We start from the raw sequence: 22163 nt of genomic DNA, 5'->3' as shown, positions 1-22163 counted from the left end.
CTACCCTCATGGGCATGTATCGTGAGCTTCCTGCTAAGCGAAGTAACGGTAACACCAATGTTGGGTAGAAGTTTACAACCTTCTTCATGACAGAAGTACTGGTAGTCCACGTTTGCTTGCTTGAGGGTGTTGTCGTCATTTGTGAGGTTATTTCTCATAAAAAGGATAGACACTGTCGGGTTTTTGTTGTACAAGTATAAATTATGGCCAATTTTTCTTGTGAGTTAATGCATGTAAAGTTCTTCGTGATAATGTCTTTTAAGACCCTTTAATTTCATAAGCTGGTGTCATTTGATTCTTAAAGAAATTTTGATTCTTTAAGAATAAAAAAAAAATGGTCAGTTGTGAGCTCATTATTTAAGAGTATTTTCCATGTGGCGTATGACATCACTGTTGGTAGTCATTAGTGCTAATAATGATTACGAACAGTGAAGTCATAAACCTCCTTTCAAAGGAGAACAAGTCCATAGTATGGCATATGAAAAATAGTATAAAGAAAATAATAAGCCCACAACTACCAATCACTTTTAATGAGGCTTGCATAAGAGGAAATCTCCTCCCCATATATATATATTATATATATATTATATATAGTATATATATACATATATATATATATATATATATATATATATATATATACTGTATAGTGACAACACGCATAAATTGGAGCTCCTGAAATACTTTAAAAAACGAAACGTCTTAACAGTGATACAATTACAGAATACCTAGGGTGTGATTTATGAGAACGGGAGTGTCCGGAATGGTTAATTTACAACGTAGTGTGTAATTAAAGTAAATTGGAAGAAAACGATGACGGGCCAGAGAAACCCCAAGATAAATGTCCGTCGCATTACAATATAAACATGTACCCAGAGCCATCTACCGACGCAAGGGCGAAGCAAAATGCAAACATAGGTTTCAGGTCACCGAGAGGCACAAAAAGGTTTCTACTTGATAATGGCAACGAGGGTCATTTCTTTGGATTTAATGAGTGCGAAAGAAAATTCTTTAGTTGAGTTATAGATATAGAGAGGGACATGAGAAATATGAAGGAATTATGGAAGCAGGAAAATATCGATCTATGGAAGACAAATAAAGACCTAAACAACGAAGTGAGGGACTTAGAAAAATAGACACGGAAATAAAAGAAGAGTTAAGTGCACTAAAAAGAACTGGCCGGGTTAGAATGTGAAAACGAGAGGTTGAAAAACAATGAAGACACAAATAACGAGTCCATAAAGAAAGAGGTGGACAAACGGGCTCAGGAATGATTGGAAAAGGACAAAGAAGAAAATATGATGATTTTTAAAGAAATAGTTCGTCAGCAAATGCAAGAGAAGACCAAAGATGCTGTCATTAAGGTAATTAAAGAAAAGGAAAATCTAGTAAGAAATACAGGAAAAACATAACCCAAATTGGTCCCTGAGATATAAAGAGGACAAAGAATTGGTCAATGTTCTAAAAGTAGTACAAGATAGAAAACAAGAAATAGAAAAGGAAACAGAGGGAGTGCACAGTATGGATAGATATGCAGAAGGAAAAGGAAAAAAGTTGACCACTAGAACAGGAAAATTAGCAAGAAACGAGCACTACAAAAATATATGGATAAAAAGCGACATGAATGATGAGGAAAAAAAAAATAAGACATTAAAAAACAAAGCTACAATAAATAGATAAATAACGAGAAAAGAACGGAGACAAAGATAACAGTTCTATTGGAGAGTATTAGATACGAAATTGTAAAATTGTATATTAAAAAAAAACAAAAAAAACGAAAGGTTCAGAAAACGAGATGGAGGGAATAGAAAATTAAAGTTAGCTTATACATAGATGGATTAATCTCAGGATTAAACAAACTAAACGGTTACTTGTCAGAAGCATAATCAGACGTAATGGGAATTGTGTTGATCATGGATTATATAATCACTGGGTTAAAAATAGGGAGAAGGAACAAGGTGGAATCATATTCCTGGTTAGGAAAAACTTAAATGTAATGATCTCAATAAGAGTTGAAGATAGTGACATGAAAAGCAGAAATAGAAATTTTGCAGTCATTTATGTGTCCTCAAAAATGAGGTCTTGGAGAGAGATTATTCCAAAATGTTAGAGGATACGAAATCTTCATTAAACGAGATGCTGAAGGATGTAAATAAAGCGGTACTCATGGGAGATATTAAAGGCAAATAAATATGTTGGGAAGAGATGACAGTGAAAGGTGGAGAAGATCATTGGGAAATGTATTACTCAACATGACTATAGAACATACAATGACACAATGGGTAAAAACACTATATTTAGAAATAATGAAGAACCGTCGAGACTAGATTTATTATTTACAACAGAACTTGAAATAGTAGACAAAATTGAATACAAGACACCGATTGCGAAATGTGACCACATACTAGAGTTAGAACGAAAGGAGGAAATATATATAAAAAGAAACGAGAGACACAGAAAACAAAGACTGGTGTATAGTAAAACGGACTTTAAGAAACTTAGGATTTTTTTTCTTTCTTTTTCTTAAAGCAAGCTGGGAAAAATTCTACAAGGAAGAAACTCAAGTAGAAGAAAAACGGATAATTCTTATGAAAATCTATAAACAGCGAACCAAAATACAGAAGAGATAATGCTTGGGAAAGATGGAACAAAGACAGAAAACCTCGAAAGTGGCAAATATATATTAATCAAAAGAACGACTATGTAAAAATACGCAGGGAAGAAAAAAGAAACTATGAAAAAAGACATAATAGAAAAATGTAAGGATCAGCTAAAACTATTCTATAGATACGTAAATGGTAAACTAAAAGATAAATAGGAAATAGTGAAACTACGCCAAGGCAATACGACTACACAGAATACACCGAAATGGCTGAAGTCATGAGCAAGCACTTCAAGTTGGTTTTCACTACAGAAAAAATGCAACATCGGGATGAAGGGAGAGAAGTGAAATCCTCCCCCCCCCTCCCCCCGAGGGAAATGATAGTATCACGGAAAGAAATAATGGATCAAATGATGAACCTTGATGTCAGGAAATCGCACGGCCTGGATGGAATAGCAAATTGGATATTAAAAGAATGTAAATAAAACCTAACAGACAAAATATGACATAATAAGTTGCTCACTCAAGGAAGGAAAAATACCAGAAGACTGGAAAAAAGCTGATATCGTACCAATTTATAAAGGGGGAAATAAGGAAGACCCAACAAATTACAGACCGGTTTCCCTTACAAGCACGGTAGCTAAAATTTGTGAAAATGTTACAAAAAGTACATGGCTAAAACATCTGGAGAATAATATCCTAAATCCGAGACAATTCGTATTTAGACAGGGAAGATCATGCACCACAAATTTGCTCTGTTTTTACCACAAATTTGATGTTTTTACTCAAGACTACTAGATATAATACAAGTATGGGACGGATGGACTGATTGTGCGTTCCTCAATCTACAAAAAACCTTTGATAAAGTCCTTAAATCAAAGACAGAAAGCTGGAAACCATAGGAGGGATACAAGGTAAACTATCGAAATGGATACAAGGCTTTTTGCATGGAAGAAAAATGAGGATAGTGCTCAGAGATAAGAATTCTACTTGGGAAGAAGTAATTAGTAGTGGAGTTCCACAAGGATCAGTATTGGCTCGAATAATGTTTGCTATGTGAATGACATGGATGAAGGTGTGGAATGTTACACGAGCTTCTTTGCAAATGATGCAAAATTCTTAAAGTACTGAAACGGAGTGTAACTTACTACAGAGAGATCTGAACAGGGTCTGGAAATGAAGTCAGAAGTGGGAAGTGAACTTCAACAGTAAGAAATGTAGCATAATGGAATTTGGAAATACACACACACACACACATATATATTATATATATATATATATATATATATATATATATCATGACAATATAAAATTGGTGAAAAGGAAGTCACGATTGTGGGATCTGAAAAAGACCTGGAGGTCATCATCAGAAAAGATATGTCCCCTGTCAAACATGTAAACAAAACTGTCAACGAAACCTATAACTTGTTAAGATCAATAAAAGTGGCTCTAACTTACTTTGATGAAGAAATGATAAAATAAAATACTAGTCACACTGATAAAACCTAAATTGGAGTATGCAGCGACATTATGGTCACCCAGTACTAAAAAGAATATAAAATTAAGAGAATCCAGAGAGCAACAACGAAGATGGCCCCAACACTATAGAGAATGTCATAAGAAGAAAGATTGTCAAAACTAGAACCTACTCTGGAACAAAGAAGAGAAAGAGGTGACTTGTTGACCATCTACAGAATTGAGATGTGTGGAAATCCTTGATAGAGAAGACTTATTAAGTTGGGATAAGAGAAACACAAGAGGACATGGAAAGAAGCTCAAAAAAGGAGTTATAGAAGAGACCTGATAATGATAATGATAATAATAATAATAATAATAAAAGCTTTCCCCACAGTGATGGATGTATGGAACATACTTGACGAAATAATAGTGTGTACAAAACAATACTAGAATTTAAGAGCAAATTAGATATGGCAAGATACAGAGACGGGACAGCACGGGCGTAGCTCCCCTTTCCGTAAGATACTAGGTAAATACATATACATCTTTATACATATATATATACTATATATATACATATATATAAATACATACACATATATATATACATACACAACTCGTGGCGCAGTTGGTAAAAGTTCCCGGCTGCCACTATGGCGGTCCGGGTTCGAATCCCGCCCAGGGCTGAAATAATTTCAGTATCACTGCGCTGCGGGTTATTACTCCAACTCTCGTGGGCGGGGAGTTAGGTGTGTGTGTGCGTGTAAGGTTACAGCATTACCCATAGATCGGTCATATGAGCTCTGAGCTCTTCCGGAGGGAAATAGCTGTCGATCACGAGTCCAACACGTGATACAAGATTATGGTGAATAACACACACACAATTACACACACACACATATATATATATATATGTACATATGTATATATACATAATACATATACATACACACACACACTATACAGTTGTTAGTTCTCGGCTGCCACTACGGAGATCCGGGTTCGAATCCCGCCCAGGGCTGAAACAATTTTAGTATCGCTGCACTGTGAGTCGTTACTCCAACTCGTGGGCGGGAAGTTGGGAGTGTGTCTGCGTGTAAAGTCACAACATTACCGTTAGATCGGTCACATATGAGTTCTGACCTCTCTTCCGGGAGGGAAATAGTTGTCGATCACGAGTCTGACACGTGACCTAAAGACCATGGTAAATCACACACCCATATTATATATATATATATACATATATATACACATAAATATATACATACATATATACACATATATATACACACACACATATATATATATACATATATATATATATACATATATATATATATATATACAGTAGAAGCCCGATTTAACGAACTAATTCAGCCAAGGTCCAGTCCGCTAAAGTGAATTTTCCGTTAAATTGAACGAGTGAGGGTTGGTGTCAAGATCTAAGAATATAAGGTCTAACCACTTCCGACCGAATTTCGAGGGAGTTGGCGCAGCGGGCCCGTGAACGTCACCTGGCTTCTCAAAGTGGGGTTAGCGGGTCCTATAGCTGTCAGTTGAAGCTGGTCCGTCGTTCAAAAATGACGTTGCCTTCGCTCGCACTGCTCCACGCAATTAGTTATATTCTGACAAATATTATATAAAATATATATATAAAATATTATAGTTCCTATATATATGAATATATAATATATATGATATATAATATATATATATAATATATAAAATATTATAGTTCCTGTCTTCCTTGGCGTTTCACAGTTTTCTTCAGTGTATCACAAAGAGAAAATGGACTCAGCCAAATGACGTCAGAAGCTGCGCAGAAGAATGTAAACGGTCTGACCTGTATATTTAGACCTTGGTTGGTGTAACAGTGCTGCCAGAGCGGATTGTAAAAAAGATACGTACCTAAAAATTCCCTAGTGTACACACACACACATACAGTACTGTATATATATTATTGTAAGTGAATTATAGGCAGCACAATCGTGAATTGCAAACGAACAGCAACGTGCAGTAATTTGTTGCAACGTGTGTGTGTGTGGTGTAACAATGATATGAGCTGTCTGTGAATTTCGGAGAATATTAGTCATAGCTTTGTGTTTGGTTCGATGTACATAATTCTAGCGATTGATAGGACTGGGCAGTTGGTTTTTGGATAGTGAGCGTTATTGTTGTGTTGTTGCAGAAAACGTAGTTCGTTGTTATAGAAGTGTTTTTCGTGGTGATTACTCTCGCGCACTGATTTTGAATTTTCCCATCAACTTACTGTTTCATTATTTTGTTTTCCTATAATACCGTCTATTTCTACTTGAATATATTTCTGCTACAATTATACTTTATACATATACTGAATTATAGATTGTATATTATAGTACGTATATATATATATATATATATATACCTCCAAAATACTAAATTATAAATTTTTCCTTGACTCCACCACCACAATCTGGTAACAATGGACTCTGAGACACGCATGTGGCCATTTGACGGAAAATGCTCAACTTAGCTTACCGTTCCCGCTAAATTGAGCTATTTCCGTAGACACGCGTCTGGCCAGCTAGCGGAAAATGGTCAACTTACCGGACCATTTCCACTAAGTTGATCATTTTCGTTATTGCTATTTGCAGTTCGCTAATTTGAGCTTCCGCTAAATTGATATCCGTTAAATCGGGCTTCTACTGTGTATATATATATACATATATATTATATATATATATACATATGTATATATACACACACACATATATATATATATATATTATATATACGTATATGTGTGCATGAGTGTGCGTGTATTTACCTAATATCTTACGGGAAGGGGAGTTACGTTGATGTCCCGTCTCTGTATCTCGCCATATCCATTTTGCTCTTAAATTCTTGTATTGTTTTTTGTACACAATTATTTCGGGTAGTATGTTCCATGCCCTCTGTGTGGGGAAAGCTGGGGTTTTTTCCAGGTCACTTCCATAACTGCCCTTTTGAGTTTCCTTTCGTGTCCTCTTGTGTTTCTCTAATCCTAATTTAGTAACTCATCTCTATCAAGGATTTCTACACCTCTCATAATTCTGTAGATGGTCAACAAGTCATTTTTCTCTTTGTTCGTGGGTCAATAGTTCTAGATTTGACACTCTTCATGTGACATTTCTGATTGTGTTGGGGCCATCTTCGTAGTTTTCTGGATTCTCTAAATTTTCCATGTATTTTTTAGTTCTGGGTGACCATAGTGTCGCTGCGTATTCCAATTTAGGCCTTATTAGTGTGACTAGTATTTTCTTTACCATTTCTTCATCCAAGTAAACGCCACTTTTATTAATCTTAGCATATTTATAGGTTTCACCGACAATTTTGTTTATATGTTTGTCGGGGGTCATATCTTTAGTGATGATCAGCCCTAGGTTTTATTCAGATCCCACTGACGTTACTTTCTTTTCACCAATTTTATATTGTATTAGTATAAGCTACTTTTAACTTTCTGCACTCTCCATCTTTGTTCCTTTCGTTTTCTTTACTTGAAGATTCCATTTTCTTAGTCTAACACTCTCCAAAAGAACTTTTTTCTAGGGCTCCGTTTTCTTCTCTCTCTCCCCCTCTTTTTTTCTATTTTTTTTCTTTTCTTTAGCTTCGCTTCTTAATGTCTTTTCTCTTTCCTCAAGGTTCATCTCCCTTTTTATCCATACATCTTTATAGTACTCAGTATTAACTAACTTGTTCTTGCTAGTATCTCTTCCGCTGCCCCTTGTAATCTTAATTTGACTTTTAGGGGTCGATTTCCTTCTACATACATTCCTATTCTATGCACTTCCTCTATTTCCTTTTCCAATTCTTGTTTTTTATCTTGTGTGTATTTACCTAGTTGTATCTTATGGGAAGGGGAGATAACCACACGGTGTCCCATCTCTGTATCTCGCAATGTCTAATTTGCTCTTGGATTTGTGTATGGTTTTTGCACAAACCATTGTTTCGTCTAGTTTGTTCCATATATCCACCACTGTGAGGAAAGCTGGTCTTTTTCAGGTCATTTCTATAACTATCCTATATATGCGTGTGTATGTGTGAGAGAGATTCACCATGGTCTTGGATCACCGAGATTTGGTGCCCATGCAGGACTCGCATAATTCATCACTGAGCGTATGCATTGTTTGTATATTGTAATATTAGTTTGTTTTGTCCAAATGTTGTTCCAGTGATTGACTTAAGTGCGTTAAGTCTAGGTGTGCATTTATTTTTTGTTTGTGATGTGTTGTTTGAATTACATGGATCGTATATCACACTAGGAATTTTCGGTGTGTGTGTGTGTGTGTGTGTGGTATTATTGTTGATATAGAGGTATGTATTTGTGTTCTTTTGTCCAGTTGGTGAGAAGTGCTGCTATAGATTTGGTTGGGGCTATTTTGAGTCTGTATTGAGTGTATCAAGTTATGTCTGTATTATTTCTGCAGTTTTGTCTGTGTTACAATGTGTACATGTGATTGTTATGTCGTCTGCGTAGGGAGAGGTTTGTATTTCTGAGGTGTCTGGTGTGGGTATACAATGCATGCATAGATTAAAGAATGTGGGGGATAGAACTGAGCCCTGTGGTACTCCATTCTTAATGTTTCTGGTGTGCGATGATTGGCCTTTATATGACACATAAGCATTCCTTCCTGCCAGATAATTGGCCAGCCATCTCTTGGTGTTATTGTGCATGTCTGTGTTGTATATTTTGTTTGTTAGATTGTGGCAGGGGATAGCATCAAAATTATTACTAATGTCTTGTGTTATGAGAAGTGTTCTATGATGGGGCCTATCTGAATTGATGCCATCTAAGATTCTTAGCGTGAGGTTTGTCAGAAGTGTTTTTGTGGAGTGTAGTGACCTACAACAGTGTTGTGATTCAGCAAGGGGAATATGTGGTGTGATGAGTTGGAGTATGAGACGTTCAATGACTTTGGAGGGGGTCCAGACAAGTGTGATTGGGCGGTGCGCTGTTGGGATTGTTGAGTCTTTATTGGGTTTTGGGATGATTATTTTACCATGCTTTCAGATGTTGGGTATTCAGTAGTGTTGTGTGAATAGCTGTAGTTTGCAATGTTTGTGAGTGCGTGTATACCTTGTGGCCCAATGTGTTTTACGTGGATGTTACTTATATTGTCAGGTCGACAGGCGGATGTGCTTGAGGTTATGTATTATGTGTTTTGTCTGTCCATGAAGGGTGTATAGTCTGCATCTGTGGGAAAGCCTTTTTTTTTTTTTTTACGTCGAATGGTGCGTCGGTCGTCAGGGTGAGAAGTGAGATGGCTTGTATGTGCAAAATTATTCATGAGTGCGCTTGTCTGAGGGTAAATTGTCTGTTGTTGTGGTTATTGCTGCGTGAGAGGGTGTTGTGTTACTGTTGGATAGTGTAATGCTGTTGAGTATTTTGTACAATTTGCTGGTGTTTTGTGATCAAGTGTATTGACAAAATTTTGCCAATTTTGTTTTCTGTTCATGTGTTTTATTGGTAAACAGTGTTTAGTGTTTGTATTTGGTCTGCTGTGGTTTGAGGGATAGGTGCGGGGATATTGTGTTTAATTGCCTCTCGTTGTCTGATGAGGCCTAGGATTTCTGGTGTGAAGTTGGGGATGTGTGATTTTTTGTTGCCTGTAGGGATTCTCTTGTCTGCATTTTGTATGACAGTATTAAAAGTGTGCACGGCATTGTTTATGATTGGTGTACTGTTGTCCCAAAATGTTGTTCTGTCTCTTCAGTAAAAGCTTTCCAGTTTGTTCTCTTGTAATTGGTGCATGTGTGTCTGTGGCCAACTGGGGTGCATCTTGCTTTGGTGGTGACAATGATTGGAAGGTGGTCAGATCCAAGGGATTTGACTATTGACCACTTTCCATGAAGTTGTTGGGGTTAGGCAGGGGGAGCAGAAGGTGATATCAGGAGAGGAGGGGGTGTAGTTGTCTTGGTGTGGGATGTGTGTTTGATTATGTGTGTTGTTCATGATGGTCAGTGAGTGAAGGTGAGTCTGCATATCAAGCCTTCTGTATCAGGGTTGTCAACATACCAGGCCAACGACTTGGCGTTGAAGTCACCGCCCATGATAAGGTTCGGGATTGTGGCTAGTTGATTAAGTTGGGTCCTGAAGGTGTTTGGAACGGTGGGGGATGATTGGGGGGGGGGGGTGTATATGTTAACTATTGTCAGTGCTGATTTGTTGCCTGTACGGATTAGAAAAGATTGAATTTCTGTAGTGTTATCTATGATAGGGAGGATGATTTTTGTTGTGGCGCTCGTGTCCACAAAACAGATGGATTGGTGGATCAGGGCGACGAGTCCACCGCCATTGCCGTCAGTTCGGTCTTGCCTAATGGTGAATTTGTAAAATGGTGTTTTGTGTGTCTTAGTTGTGTTTCTTGTGTGGTGGCAACGTGTATGTTGTGTTGTTTGAGGAAGTGTTCGAGTTCGTGTTTTTTTGTTTTGTTTTTGTGTGTGTTGATGCCATCAATGTTATGTTGTAATATGTTGATGATGTGTGTTCTGTGTGTTGTATGTTGCCGTCTTGGGTTGGGGGCATTGATGGGGAAAAGTATAGGATCTGGGTTAGAGAAAGGAAGAGGTGTGATTGAGGACAAAGGAAGGAGAGAACTGATTGGGGGTAAGGGCGGGGGAAGACTGGGTGTGGGTAAGGGTGCAGGCTGTGTTTGGGAAGGTGAGGTTGAGGTTATTGGAGGACAGGTAGAACATGTCCAAGTGTTTGTGTCTGCAAGCGTACAAGTGGGCCCAGTTTTTCTATATGTTGCATTGAACTGATCCCTTTGTCTGTCTGCTCGAGGTGATGGGTTTGGAGCATGTTGGGCATGTGTATTTTGTGGTGGGCCCAGGATTGCTCTCTACATCTCCGGCTAATAGTAGAAAAAGAGGGATGAGCGCCGGAAAAGTACTCCTCAGTGCAGATAAAACGTAACAGTGCATTTTGCAAAAGGATTGTGGTACTCGCTCAGGCGACCGAAGCCCCTCCTGGGGATAGGTGCCACTTCCGTAGTAGAGCCGGTGGCCGGGGGTGTTTGCTGCAATTTGGCCCCCAACTTTTTTTTTTTTTTTTTTTTTTGGGGGGGGGGTCCCACGACGAAGACGCTGTCGCACCAGGACCTTTTAGAATTGTTTTTGCTATTTCTTTTTCTGCTTTTTCTCTCAAGTGCCTAACCAGGCCATGTTTTTGTCTTTAGTCCATATACTACCATACACTGTATCTTTAACCTAATTTGCTTTTTCTTTGATTACTTGAATAATTCTGTCTTTTGCATTCTCCTGCATTTGTACTACAGGGTGTTCGGGATAAATTTGATAATTTTTTTAATTGTCTGTTATTTCAGAACCATTCGAAGGATTTAATAGCGGTAAAGTGCAATGGATAGCTGATTCTGTGTACTATTAGTGGGTGTGAGAGCTAGAGGGCATGGGTGACTGAAAACCACTGTAATATTGGAAGAGAGTGACCTGCATCATGATGATTCGCACCGGATTCAAATATTCAGAAATTTTAGCTGCAGCTCAGTGCTCCTTGAATATCGTGAAGGCCGTGAGATGTGAGAACAGTGGCTACCAGGAAGGATCATAGCAGGCGTTCTCTGTCCACACAATGAAGTTCATTGAGAAACTGGAGAAAAAAAAAAGTGTGGCAAGATCCAGGCAAGGCAATGCGGACCTTGGTGTGAGAAATGGGTGTCGGAGTGACGACTACGAATAAAGCACTGAACGAGGATCTTCGCTACTCCTCATACATGAGGCACAAGGGCCAACTGCTCACCACCAGGGTCCAAGAGATCTGCCTTATGAAAGCCAAGAAACTCCTCAACAAGGTCAAACACCTATTCGAACCAAGGATTCTCTGGTTCTTCTCAGACGAGAACTTCTGCCAGGACCAGTTGCACAACGTGCAGAACAACAGGCGAGTAGCCTCCAGTCCACACGAAGTCCCGCACTTCATAAAGACCAAGTTCCCTCAAACTGTGATGGTCTTTGGGTGTGTTTCCAGTGAAGGCCACGCCATGCCACACCACATCTTTGACGGAGGACTCAGACTCACTTTAGATGGCTGTGTTGAGTTGCTGTTTACTGTTGTCAAGCACTGGGTGGAGAGGGTGGCTGCGGGAAGACCATACGTGTGGCAGCAGGACTTAACTCTGTGTCACCCCTCAGGGAAAACCCAGAAGTGGCTGTCTGATAAATTCTACAATTCCACCAGTCCCAACATTTGGCCCCCCAACTCGCCTGATTGCAACCCCATGGACTATTTTGTGTCGGGGGGCGTAGTTGAAAAAGACACCAATTGTACTGCCTGCAACACCAAGGATGAACTGACTGCCAGGATCAAATTGGTGTTCAGGCGTCTCTCGAAGGACACTATGAAGAACTGCATGCTGCAGGTTTGGGTCCTGCCTGGAGGCTGTGGTGGAGGTTCAGGGCGTCTTCTTTGAATGAGCTGTATTAAACAAAAGATCCTCTAAGAGATGCACTTTGAATTTTGAGAATACATAAATTTTTGGCCAAGATATGACGTTTTTCTTTCCTTCCGAATGTGTAAAATTTATCCCAAACACCCTGTATTTCTTTAAAAGCTATATCTTTGCTTTCCGTTTTCATTCCATTTCTTTATCTTCTGCAAAATTTCCTCTTAAATTTTCTTCAATTCAGACATTGCCTGTATTTGATAATTTACCTTTTTGATCAATTCTCACTATTGATGTTGTCTTTGTTTTTCATCTTTTCATTCTCACATTTTACCTCTTTTAGTTTGTTTGATTAACTCAGTTCATTATTTCAGCATTCTTTTTCTTTAAGTCACATATCTCTTTATTCACTTTGAGGTAGTCCTTTCTTATATTCATAATCTTTTTCTTTAGTTCCATGAATTCTTTATCCCATGAACTTTCACTAAAATTCATCTCCCTTTCCATGTCCATAATTCGACTCAAATTTATTCTCTCATACTTACCAAATCTAGAAAAAAGGATCAACGTCACCTAGCTAAAGAAGATGCCTTGGCGTCTAGAGGCCTCTGTTTATATTAAGTTTCGGTTTGGCTCCTCTTGAGGGCTCTGCATTCGTGTCTTCATTCAGCACTGCACTAGACCATTTTGGACAACCTCAAGTGTTCCCCTTCCCACTAAATACAACCCAGGCCTCCTGCTCTCCTTGCACTATTGAGAATTTTCATCTTATTCGATGTAGCCAACAGAGCACTAGCTGATGCTACGGACTTCGGTGGTTCGTATATGTGTGTATTTACCTACAGGAAGGGGAGCTATGCTCGTGGTGACCAGTCCTTGTAGCTTGCAACACCTTGTATGGTGTTTGCGCACACTATTGTTTCATCCAATTTGTTTCAGATATCCAATCTGTGTGGAAAGCTGCTTTTTTTTCAAATCTCTTCTATAACTGTCCTTTTTGAGCTTCTTTTCATGTCCCTTTACTTTTTTTCTATCCCAATAGTCTATTCTATCAAGGACTTCCATGCCTTTCATAGTTCTGTAAATGGCCAACAGATCTCTTACTTTTCTTTGTTCCAGGGTTGGTAATTCCAGTTTAGACAATCTTTGCTCATTTGCCAGTTTTGAAAGTGTTGGGGTCATCTTTGTCATTGTGTGTGTATTTGTGTATATATATATATATATATATATATATATATATATATATATATATTTACATACATGGTGTTTGGGATAAATTTTACACTTTTTCGGAAAGAAAAGAAAAATGCCATATCTTGGTAAAAAAAATTATGTATTCTCAAAATTCAAAGTGCATCTTTTACAGGATCTTTTGTCAAATACAGCTCACTCAAAGAAGACGCCCTGAACCTCCACCACAGCCTCCAGGCAGGACCCAAACCTGCAGCATGCAGCCTTCATGGTATCCTTCGAGAGTCGCCTGAACACCAATTTGATCCTGGCAGTCAGCTCATCCTTGGTGTTGCAGGCAGTACGATTGGTGTCTTTTTCAACTGTGCCCCACACATAATAGTCCATGGGGTTATAATCAGGCGAGTTGGGGGGCCAAATGTTGGGACTGGTGGAATTGTAGAAGTCATCAGACAGCCACTTCTGGGTTTTCCCTGAGGTGTAACATGGAGCTGAGTCCTGCTGCCACACGTATGGTCTTCCCACAGCTGCCCTCTCCACCCAGTGCTTGACAACAGTAAACAGCAACTCAACACAGCCATCTGAAGTGAGTCTGAGTCCCTCTTCAAAGAAGTGGGGTGGCATGATCTGGTCTTCACTGGAAACACACCCAAAGACCATCACAGTTTGAGGGAACTTGGTCTTCATGAAGTGCGGGACTTTGTGCAGACTGTAGGCTAGCCACCTGTTGTTCTGCACATTGTGCAACTGGTCCTGGCAGAAGTTCTTCTCGTCTGAGAAGAACCAGAGCATCCCCGGCTCGACTGGGTGTTTGACCTTGTTGAGGAGTTTCTTGGCTTTCATAAGGCGGTTCTCTTGGACCTTGGTGGTGAGTAGTTGGCCCTTGTGCCTCATGTATGAGGAGTAGCGAAGATCCTCATTCAGTGCCTTGCCTGGATCTTGCCACACCTTTTTTTTTTTTTTGCAGATTTCAATGAATTTCGTTGTGTGGACAGTCAGAATGCCTGCTATGATCCTTCCTGCTAGCCACTGTTTCCACATTTCTGTCGCAATTCTCCAGCTCACATCTCGCCCTTCACGGTATTCAAGGAGCACTGAGCTGCAGCTAAGATTTCTGAATTTTTTAATCTGGTGCAAATCATCATGATGCAGGTCACCCTCTTCCAATATTCCAGTGGTTTCCAGTTGTCCATGTTCTCTAGCTCTCACACCCACTAATAATACACAGAATCAGTTATCCATTGCACTCTACCACTATTAAATCCTTCACATGGTTCTGAAATGACAGAAGATAAAAAAAATCATCAAATTTATCCAGAACACCCTGCATTGGCTTGAGTGGTTTGAGGTAAAGGTGAGACTTCATCAGGGATGTGTTATGTCACCCTGGCTGCTCAATTTATATATGGATGGGGTGGTGTGAGAGATGCAAGGGTAGTGGGTCAGGGATTGGAGATGGTTCAAGAAAATGGAGAAAAGTGAGAGATAAGCCAGTTGTTGTTTGCTGACAACACTGTGCTTGTAGCAGGATCAGAGGAGGGATTGAGGAAGTTTGTGAGAGAGTTTGAGAAGGTGTGCGTAAGAAGGAAGTTAAAGATAAATATAGGTAAAAGTAAGGTGATGAGGTGTACAAGGGGAGAAAGTGGCAGTAAACTGGAAGTGAGTATTAAGGAAGAGACTGGAAGTGGATAGTTTTAGATATTTGGGTGCGAATTTAGCAGGAAAGGAAGGAGTGGTGGAATGTAGATTGAAAGAGGCAAGTAAATGCCTTGGGGGATTAAAATGTGTAATGAGAAATAGGCATTTGGTAATGGATGCTAAGAGAAGATTGTATGAGGGAGTGATTGTGCCAACAGTACTGTATGGGGCAGAAACATGGAACATAAGAGGAGTTTGAATGTGTTTGAGATGAGGTGCCTGGGAAGTATGATAGGGGTTACTAGGCTGAATAGAGTGAGAAATAAGGAGGTGAGGAGAACAGGGGTGGAAAGGGAGTTGGGAGATAGGGTTGATGAAAGAGTATTGGGATGGTTTGGACATATGGAAGGAATGAGTGAAGAAAGACTAGTAAAAGGGGTGTGGAAGGCAGAGGTGGAAGGAGTGAACAGGAGGATGGGGTAAATGGGGTATTGGGAAAGAGGGCAAAGTCTGTTGAGGAAGGAAAGGAGAGGACAGAAGATAGGGGTGAATGGAGAATTGTTGTGTATGGATGATGCTGTGATGTGTGGGGGTGAGGGAGTATGTATGAAAAATAAATTGACACAGCCTGAAAGGATTTCTCCCCATCTTCTCCTTTTCTACATGAAGGGACGGAGAGAGGGGTCGCCAATTTAATGAAGCGGCCTTGCAGTGGATGTACTGTGTCTTTGGCACTGCTTCTGACCCAGGCCAATATATAAGATGCAGGGATGACCCGTCATCCAGGAGGTGCCAAGATAAAAGGGAGAGAGGAGGGTTGAGGGGAGTTATGTTGGGGATGGAGTGGGTGGGTGTTTTTATGCCTTTGTTTTTTGGCTACCTCCCTTGTAAGTGAGAAAAAGCTTTTGGTGTGTGTGTGTGTGTGTGTGTGTGTATATATATATGTGTATATATATATATATATATATATATATATATATATATGTATATATATATACATAAAAAGTTAAAGTTAACTCTTCCAGGTCATGAATTGTATGCTGAGGTCCTGCAACTCTTCATATCATCTCCCTAATAAGACAATAACATGATCTCAAGGCTTATCTCAAGGACTTGAATCCTGGAAAAGGAGGGCCAGCTGCTGTCCCACCACCTCCATGTGCTCTTTGGAACCTGTTCCCACTTGGGAGTTGCCAAGAGTGAGACAGTGACTGAGACTGGTTCAGTCAACATCTCTCCTACCAACAATAACTTCTTTGAACTAACAAACCTAAGTCCTCTGGTGATGGTGCATTATAGTGGGGGCAGGAGATGGTGATCTCTAGAAGCCCTGAGTCACAACCCACATGGCTGGCGGCATAGGCCCAGTGGCTGCCCTTTGTGAGGATGGGGAGCAGTACAGCTCAGCAACAACCTTCGTGACTGAGCAGTCCTATTCAGGGTCTGCTCTGTTCACCCCACATGGGGAAATGACTAGAAAAGGTACTTTAAACATAGTCTCCCCTAACCCAACCAAATTGGGGAGACACCCCCAGCATGGTCACCCTTAATGTGGTACAAATGATAACAATAATAATAATAAAAACAAAACAACGGGTAGGGAAAACAGCAACACTACCAAAACCAAGGTCCCTCTGATGCACTCCCACCCTGCCCTGTAACACTTCCCTGTAAGTTATGCAAAGCCCCCTCCCCAACAAAAACAAGAAAAATCTCTAGTGGCAACACCAGAACAACTCCCCACCCACTCCACAGAGGGTGATAATCGTCGCAGTCAGCATTATTAGTAGACCCAAGCAATACAATCAACATCTACAACCCCAATCTTTATAAGATATTCATTAGATTACCAAGCCTTGTTAACAATCAGTTTGAGCCATATCAAGATGAAGTGGGGCTTGAATTAGTCAATCCAAGACTCGTGGTCCTAAAATCTACCACCAATGAATCAGTAACAAAGAAATGCCCTGTAAGAGTATATGGTGAATTTGATGACCAATGTGGAACTCCCCTAGGTATGTGACCCAAAGGAGATACCCAAACAATAGAACTAGTGCCTCAATTAAAACACCACACAGAACACTTATAACCTATTTGGAAATGGTCAGCACCCCACCACTACAATACCAAACAAGAAATAATGGGAATATTAAAAAAGATCAATACCCAAACATTAATAGTGACCTTCAGTCATCCACAAGTTCCAATCTACCTAACTGAAGGGTATTTGAGATATAAATCAGAGGAACAATCCACACTTATGTTGCTTCAACTCCCAGTGCCTTGGATGCACTAGACGACGTCAACTCATAGGTGGTGTATGTGTACCCTGCTTAACCCCTGCACATGGTACCCCATGCTCAAACTCAGCCAATTGTATGAATTGCAAGTAAAACCACCCTGTATCAACCTCAGATTGCCCAGTATATGGGAACTAAGTCCTCTGTGTCAGAGGCTCAAGACACATCAGTTTCATAGAAGACTGAAAACAAGTACAATCCAGGATGATCAGACCAAGAGTCACATTCACAAAAGCACCATGAGTCAACAGACATCCCTTCCCCATAATAGTTCCACTCAAACAACTACACAAAGAGCCACTTTGCACGGTACAAAAAGCCACATTATATAAACTACTGCAACCCCATCACCAGTGTTACTAAAAGGTTCAGCCCCAACCCATCTGAGGTACAAGAACCTCAAATACAACCCTGAACTCCCATCTAAACCCTCAACCACAATTCCATTCATCACCTCCCCCACCCACCAGAACACCCAATCATTCTCCCAACGCAACAAAAATGGACAAGAACCTCTTACACAAACCCTCCAGTTTCATCAGCCCACTACAACTCTCAATCACAAACCTATTCACTCCCTCCTCTTACCCCTAAAACCTATAACTTCCTCATTAAAAAATAAGAAGTTTTAACTCTCCCAGAGGAACCACAAAAGACACAATGGAGCAGATCAACCATACCCTATTAATAAGCTCCCTTGCCCAAGAAACACCAATAAACAATTCCACCTGCAAATAACAGAAATAGATTTCCATCCCCAATATCTACTGCAGCTTCAACATTAAATGTACAGTACAAGCTAAAATTTGCTCCCATTCCAGTACTAATCACACACACTAACATTAAACATGTAAGCTTCCTAGATCTCTCAATGCACCTACCAGACCCAATTGGAATGAATGAACACATGCAATCCTGACACCTAGTTGAACTAACAGATCCTGCAAGGGAACACGAACCAAAGCAACCCATCAGACCACGTATTCCATTCCAATTTTCAGTGGGGATGAAGAAAGTAGTCTATCTAATATCAGTATTAGTAAAAAAAGTAGTAGTCAAGCAGATTGAAAGACTTAAAGCTACAAAATCCCCAGGTCCGATGAAATTTTTCCCAGAATGCTTAAGGAGTGTAAATTTGAAATCTGCAACCAGTTAACTGAAATATTTAATAAATTGGTAGACACTGGTTTTGTGCCTATTGCTTGGAGGCAGGCAAACATTGTTCCTGTTTTTAAAAAGGTAGATTGTCTATATGCAACTACAGGCCAATCAGTTTGACATCGGTTATAGGAAAAATGCTTGAATCAATAATAGTAAATAGACTCAGGAACACATTGAGACATAATTTAATTTGTGATACACAGCATGGTTTCTCCAAGGGTAAGTCATGTGTGACTAATCTTCTATCCTTTTACACTAAAGTATGTAAGGCGTCAGATAACAATGATAATTACGATGTTATTTACCTTGACTTTAGCAAAGTGTTCAACAAGGTGCCACACCAGAGACTACTAAATAAAATCAAAGCCCATGGCATAGGAGGAAAAGTGTTAAAATGGATTAGAGCTTGGATTAGTAACAGAAAACAGCTGGTCACCATAAATGGAGTAAAATCTAGATGGGGCAATGTTACTAGTGGGGTCCCCTAGGGCTCGGATTTGGGTCCCTTGTTGTTCATTATGTACATAAACGACTTAGACGATGGGATAAATAGTGATGTTAGTAAGTTTGTGGACGACACTAAAATAGGACGCCTAATTAGGTCAGGAGACGACGCAGAGATTCTGCACGATGATCTTATCAAATTGTTTACATGGTCAGTGAAACAGCAAATGAACTTCAATATCTCTAAGTGTAGTGTGTTAAATGTAGGTCTACAGAACCCCGAAAATAGATACAGCTTAGATAACACGCTTTTAGAGAAAACTGAGTGCAAGAGAGACTTGGGAGTTCTAGTGAGTCCGGACCTTAAAACCAGGAAACAGTGCATTAGTGCCATGAATAAAGCTAACAGAGCATTAGGTTTCATTGCTAGGACAGTAACTAATAGAAGTACAGAGGTAATTATCAAACTCTAGTGATAGACCCATCCTTAACTATGCGGTACAGTTTTGGTCTCCATCCTACAGAATGGACATCAATTCACTAAAATCAGTACAGAGAAGAATGACCAAAATGATATATGGACTCAGAAATTTGCCTTACGAAGAGAGGCTTAGGCACCTAACTTACACTCTCTGGAAAGATGCAGAGTGCAGGGTGATCTAATAGAGGTGTTCAAGTGGATCAAAGGCTTTAACAAGGGTGATGCATACAAGGTCATCATATTAAAATAACAGAGCAGGACTAGTAGTAATGTATTTAAACTGGAAAAATTAAGATTTAAGAAGGAAATAGGCAAGAATTGGTTTACTAGTAGGGTGGTCGATGAATGGAAACTTAGTAACCATGTAATAAGCGCTGAAACTATCAGTTGTTTTAAGAAACGATTAGACAACTTTATGGATGGGGATGACAGGTGGTGATGGATACAGAGCTGCCTTATGGTCTCTTGCAGTCTCCTTCATTCTTATGTTCTTATGAACTCCCATTACAAAGTAAAATTCCCCTCACAATATCATGCGTACTGCTGGACTGCCTAATTTACACAACACCCCACAATAATCATCACCATCATCTACCTAGTCAAACAGCACTGACTCTATACCAAATCCCAAGTGACAAAACACAGAAGATCCAATTGTCTCCTCCCCACAACTTCCTACAGAAAACAGGACTATAAACCAAACTATAAATTCACTTGAAAAACTAAACCAACACATGAAATATAAGACAACTTACTACAATACCATGAGATTCTCCATAAAGAGAGGGGCACTGGTAAAAATAAAAATTTCAGGTTTAAAACTGCACTTTCAAACCTAGTTTTCGTAAACGAGATTATAAATAGATTACATGGAGAACCAAGGTCAGCAAAACTTCTCTATTACATACCTCTTTCTTATATACAGATTTATTACATACCATTATAAACAGTTTGGTTTTCTCTTGAATGCTAAATTATGTTTGTTCCCTAAGCTCTGCAGAGAGAAACCGTCAATATGAAAACCAATTAAGCGAGTGTATGAATGGAAGTATGACAGTATTTCACACAAGTTGAACCTTCTTCCTCTTCATCAGTATGTGTGGACACTTGTTGAGAAAATGGACCTCTATATCATCACTTGTTCATCAACATCACATTCATCTGATAACCTCACTTAGCAATGCTTGTGACAGTCTGCCACAGTTAGGTAGACAAATATATATATATATATGTATATATATTCATGCAGAAATATGCTGGCTTTCTGACTTTTTTTTTCTATTTATAATTCGGATACTATGTCATTTTTACACTTCATTCCTCACGGAAAAAAACAGCATCAACCATCCACTCGGTCTTTACTGCGTTGGACTAAACAACGTAGGGACCAATATGGCTGCGTCCAACTGGTCCATGAGAGGCACAGTGTGGGCAACACACTCATCCCAACCAGGAACTCTCCAAGCGGCCTCACGGGCACACCGACGCGCCTCCAGGGACCTGTAACCTGTAGGAGGAGCAGCACAGGGCATGTGTTAACAGGCATGGTATAACAGAACTTTATGTCCTGTTGGGATGACAGGACAAGGAGAGGAAAGATGTTATACCTCAAGATATGTCAAGTAGATGTTATCACCTTTCACTATTGATTGGGTCCCACAGAGATGAATAAAATAGCCTGGTGGTAGCCAGAAAAAAAGTCACTTGGTATTGAAAGGGGTAATCAAGACAAGCTATCTTCATTATCAAGGGGCTGCCACAGAGGTATCAGACATCAGACCCCATACACAGGTTAAAGGTCTATAAGATGGCGTGTTCTGGCTAACTTCAATAGGTTTTCTTTGGCTTAAAAGGGACCTCTAGGTGTTGGAGGATCTAAAACATTTCTATCAACCCCTGAAGTGCCACGTGACCATTAAAAAAATTGGTCTGGCTAATGCCATACAATTTTATTCAGTTGGAAAGGGCTAATGACAATGGATTGGCTAGGTTGGTTAAGGAAGACAGGTAAGAGCTTTGAGTTCACAATCATGTTTTGGCTCAAGGCTGAGTATCCAGACTAAGAAATCCGATGGGTTTATACAAGCATGCAGTCTGAAAATACAAAGTCTGTCCTGTTTGCAGAAATGTATTCAGGTGACATAATGTCACACAAAGTCCACCTTCCAGCACGAGGATATACTGTGTATTTGGATTCTGCAGATGTAATTTCCCTTCCTTTTTTTCAATAGAGTAAACTTCAGTTCTTATCTCCCTGTTTTTTAAACATTACAGAATAAACTTCAAGCCTTCACCCCTCCTTCCTAACAGTCATAAGCAATCCACAGGAATGATCATGTAAATTTCTATGACGCCATATTGCGATTCGAATTCCAGACCTACATACAACAGGAGTCCAAAGCCTCATTACCCTCACCCTAGACATAAAAAGGAAATAAAATCATTCTCTCCTGAATGGCTTGCATGAA

The 22163-nt window shown here is 39.6% G+C and overlaps 1 protein-coding gene across 3 annotated transcripts in view; it reads right to left on the bottom strand.

Moving 5' to 3' along the window:
• The window catches only part of Nipsnap (protein nipsnap), a 175109-nt gene that overhangs the window by 20162 nt on the left and 132784 nt on the right, over positions 1-22163 (bottom strand). Inside the window, exon 7 of one of the 3 annotated variants that reach the window (XM_076183537.1) lies at positions 18851-21202. The exons of 1 other annotated variant lie outside the window; for it this stretch is intronic. In XM_076183537.1, coding sequence (XP_076039652.1) covers positions 21035-21202 — 168 coding nt within the window. In that variant the 3' untranslated portion in view covers positions 18851-21034. Of the gene's footprint in view, positions 1-18850; positions 21203-22163 lie in introns of those variants that run through there. One more of the 3 variants, XM_076183541.1, reaches the window with a different exon arrangement.

This window comes from Oratosquilla oratoria, chromosome 4, assembly GCF_046742065.1.
Source record: "Oratosquilla oratoria isolate Oo_2021 chromosome 4, ASM4674206v1, whole genome shotgun sequence".
Taxonomy (NCBI): Eukaryota; Metazoa; Arthropoda; class Malacostraca; order Stomatopoda; family Squillidae; genus Oratosquilla; species Oratosquilla oratoria.
The sequence above is the reverse complement of the archived record's forward strand: the minus strand, read 5'-3'. Positions and strand labels throughout refer to the sequence as shown.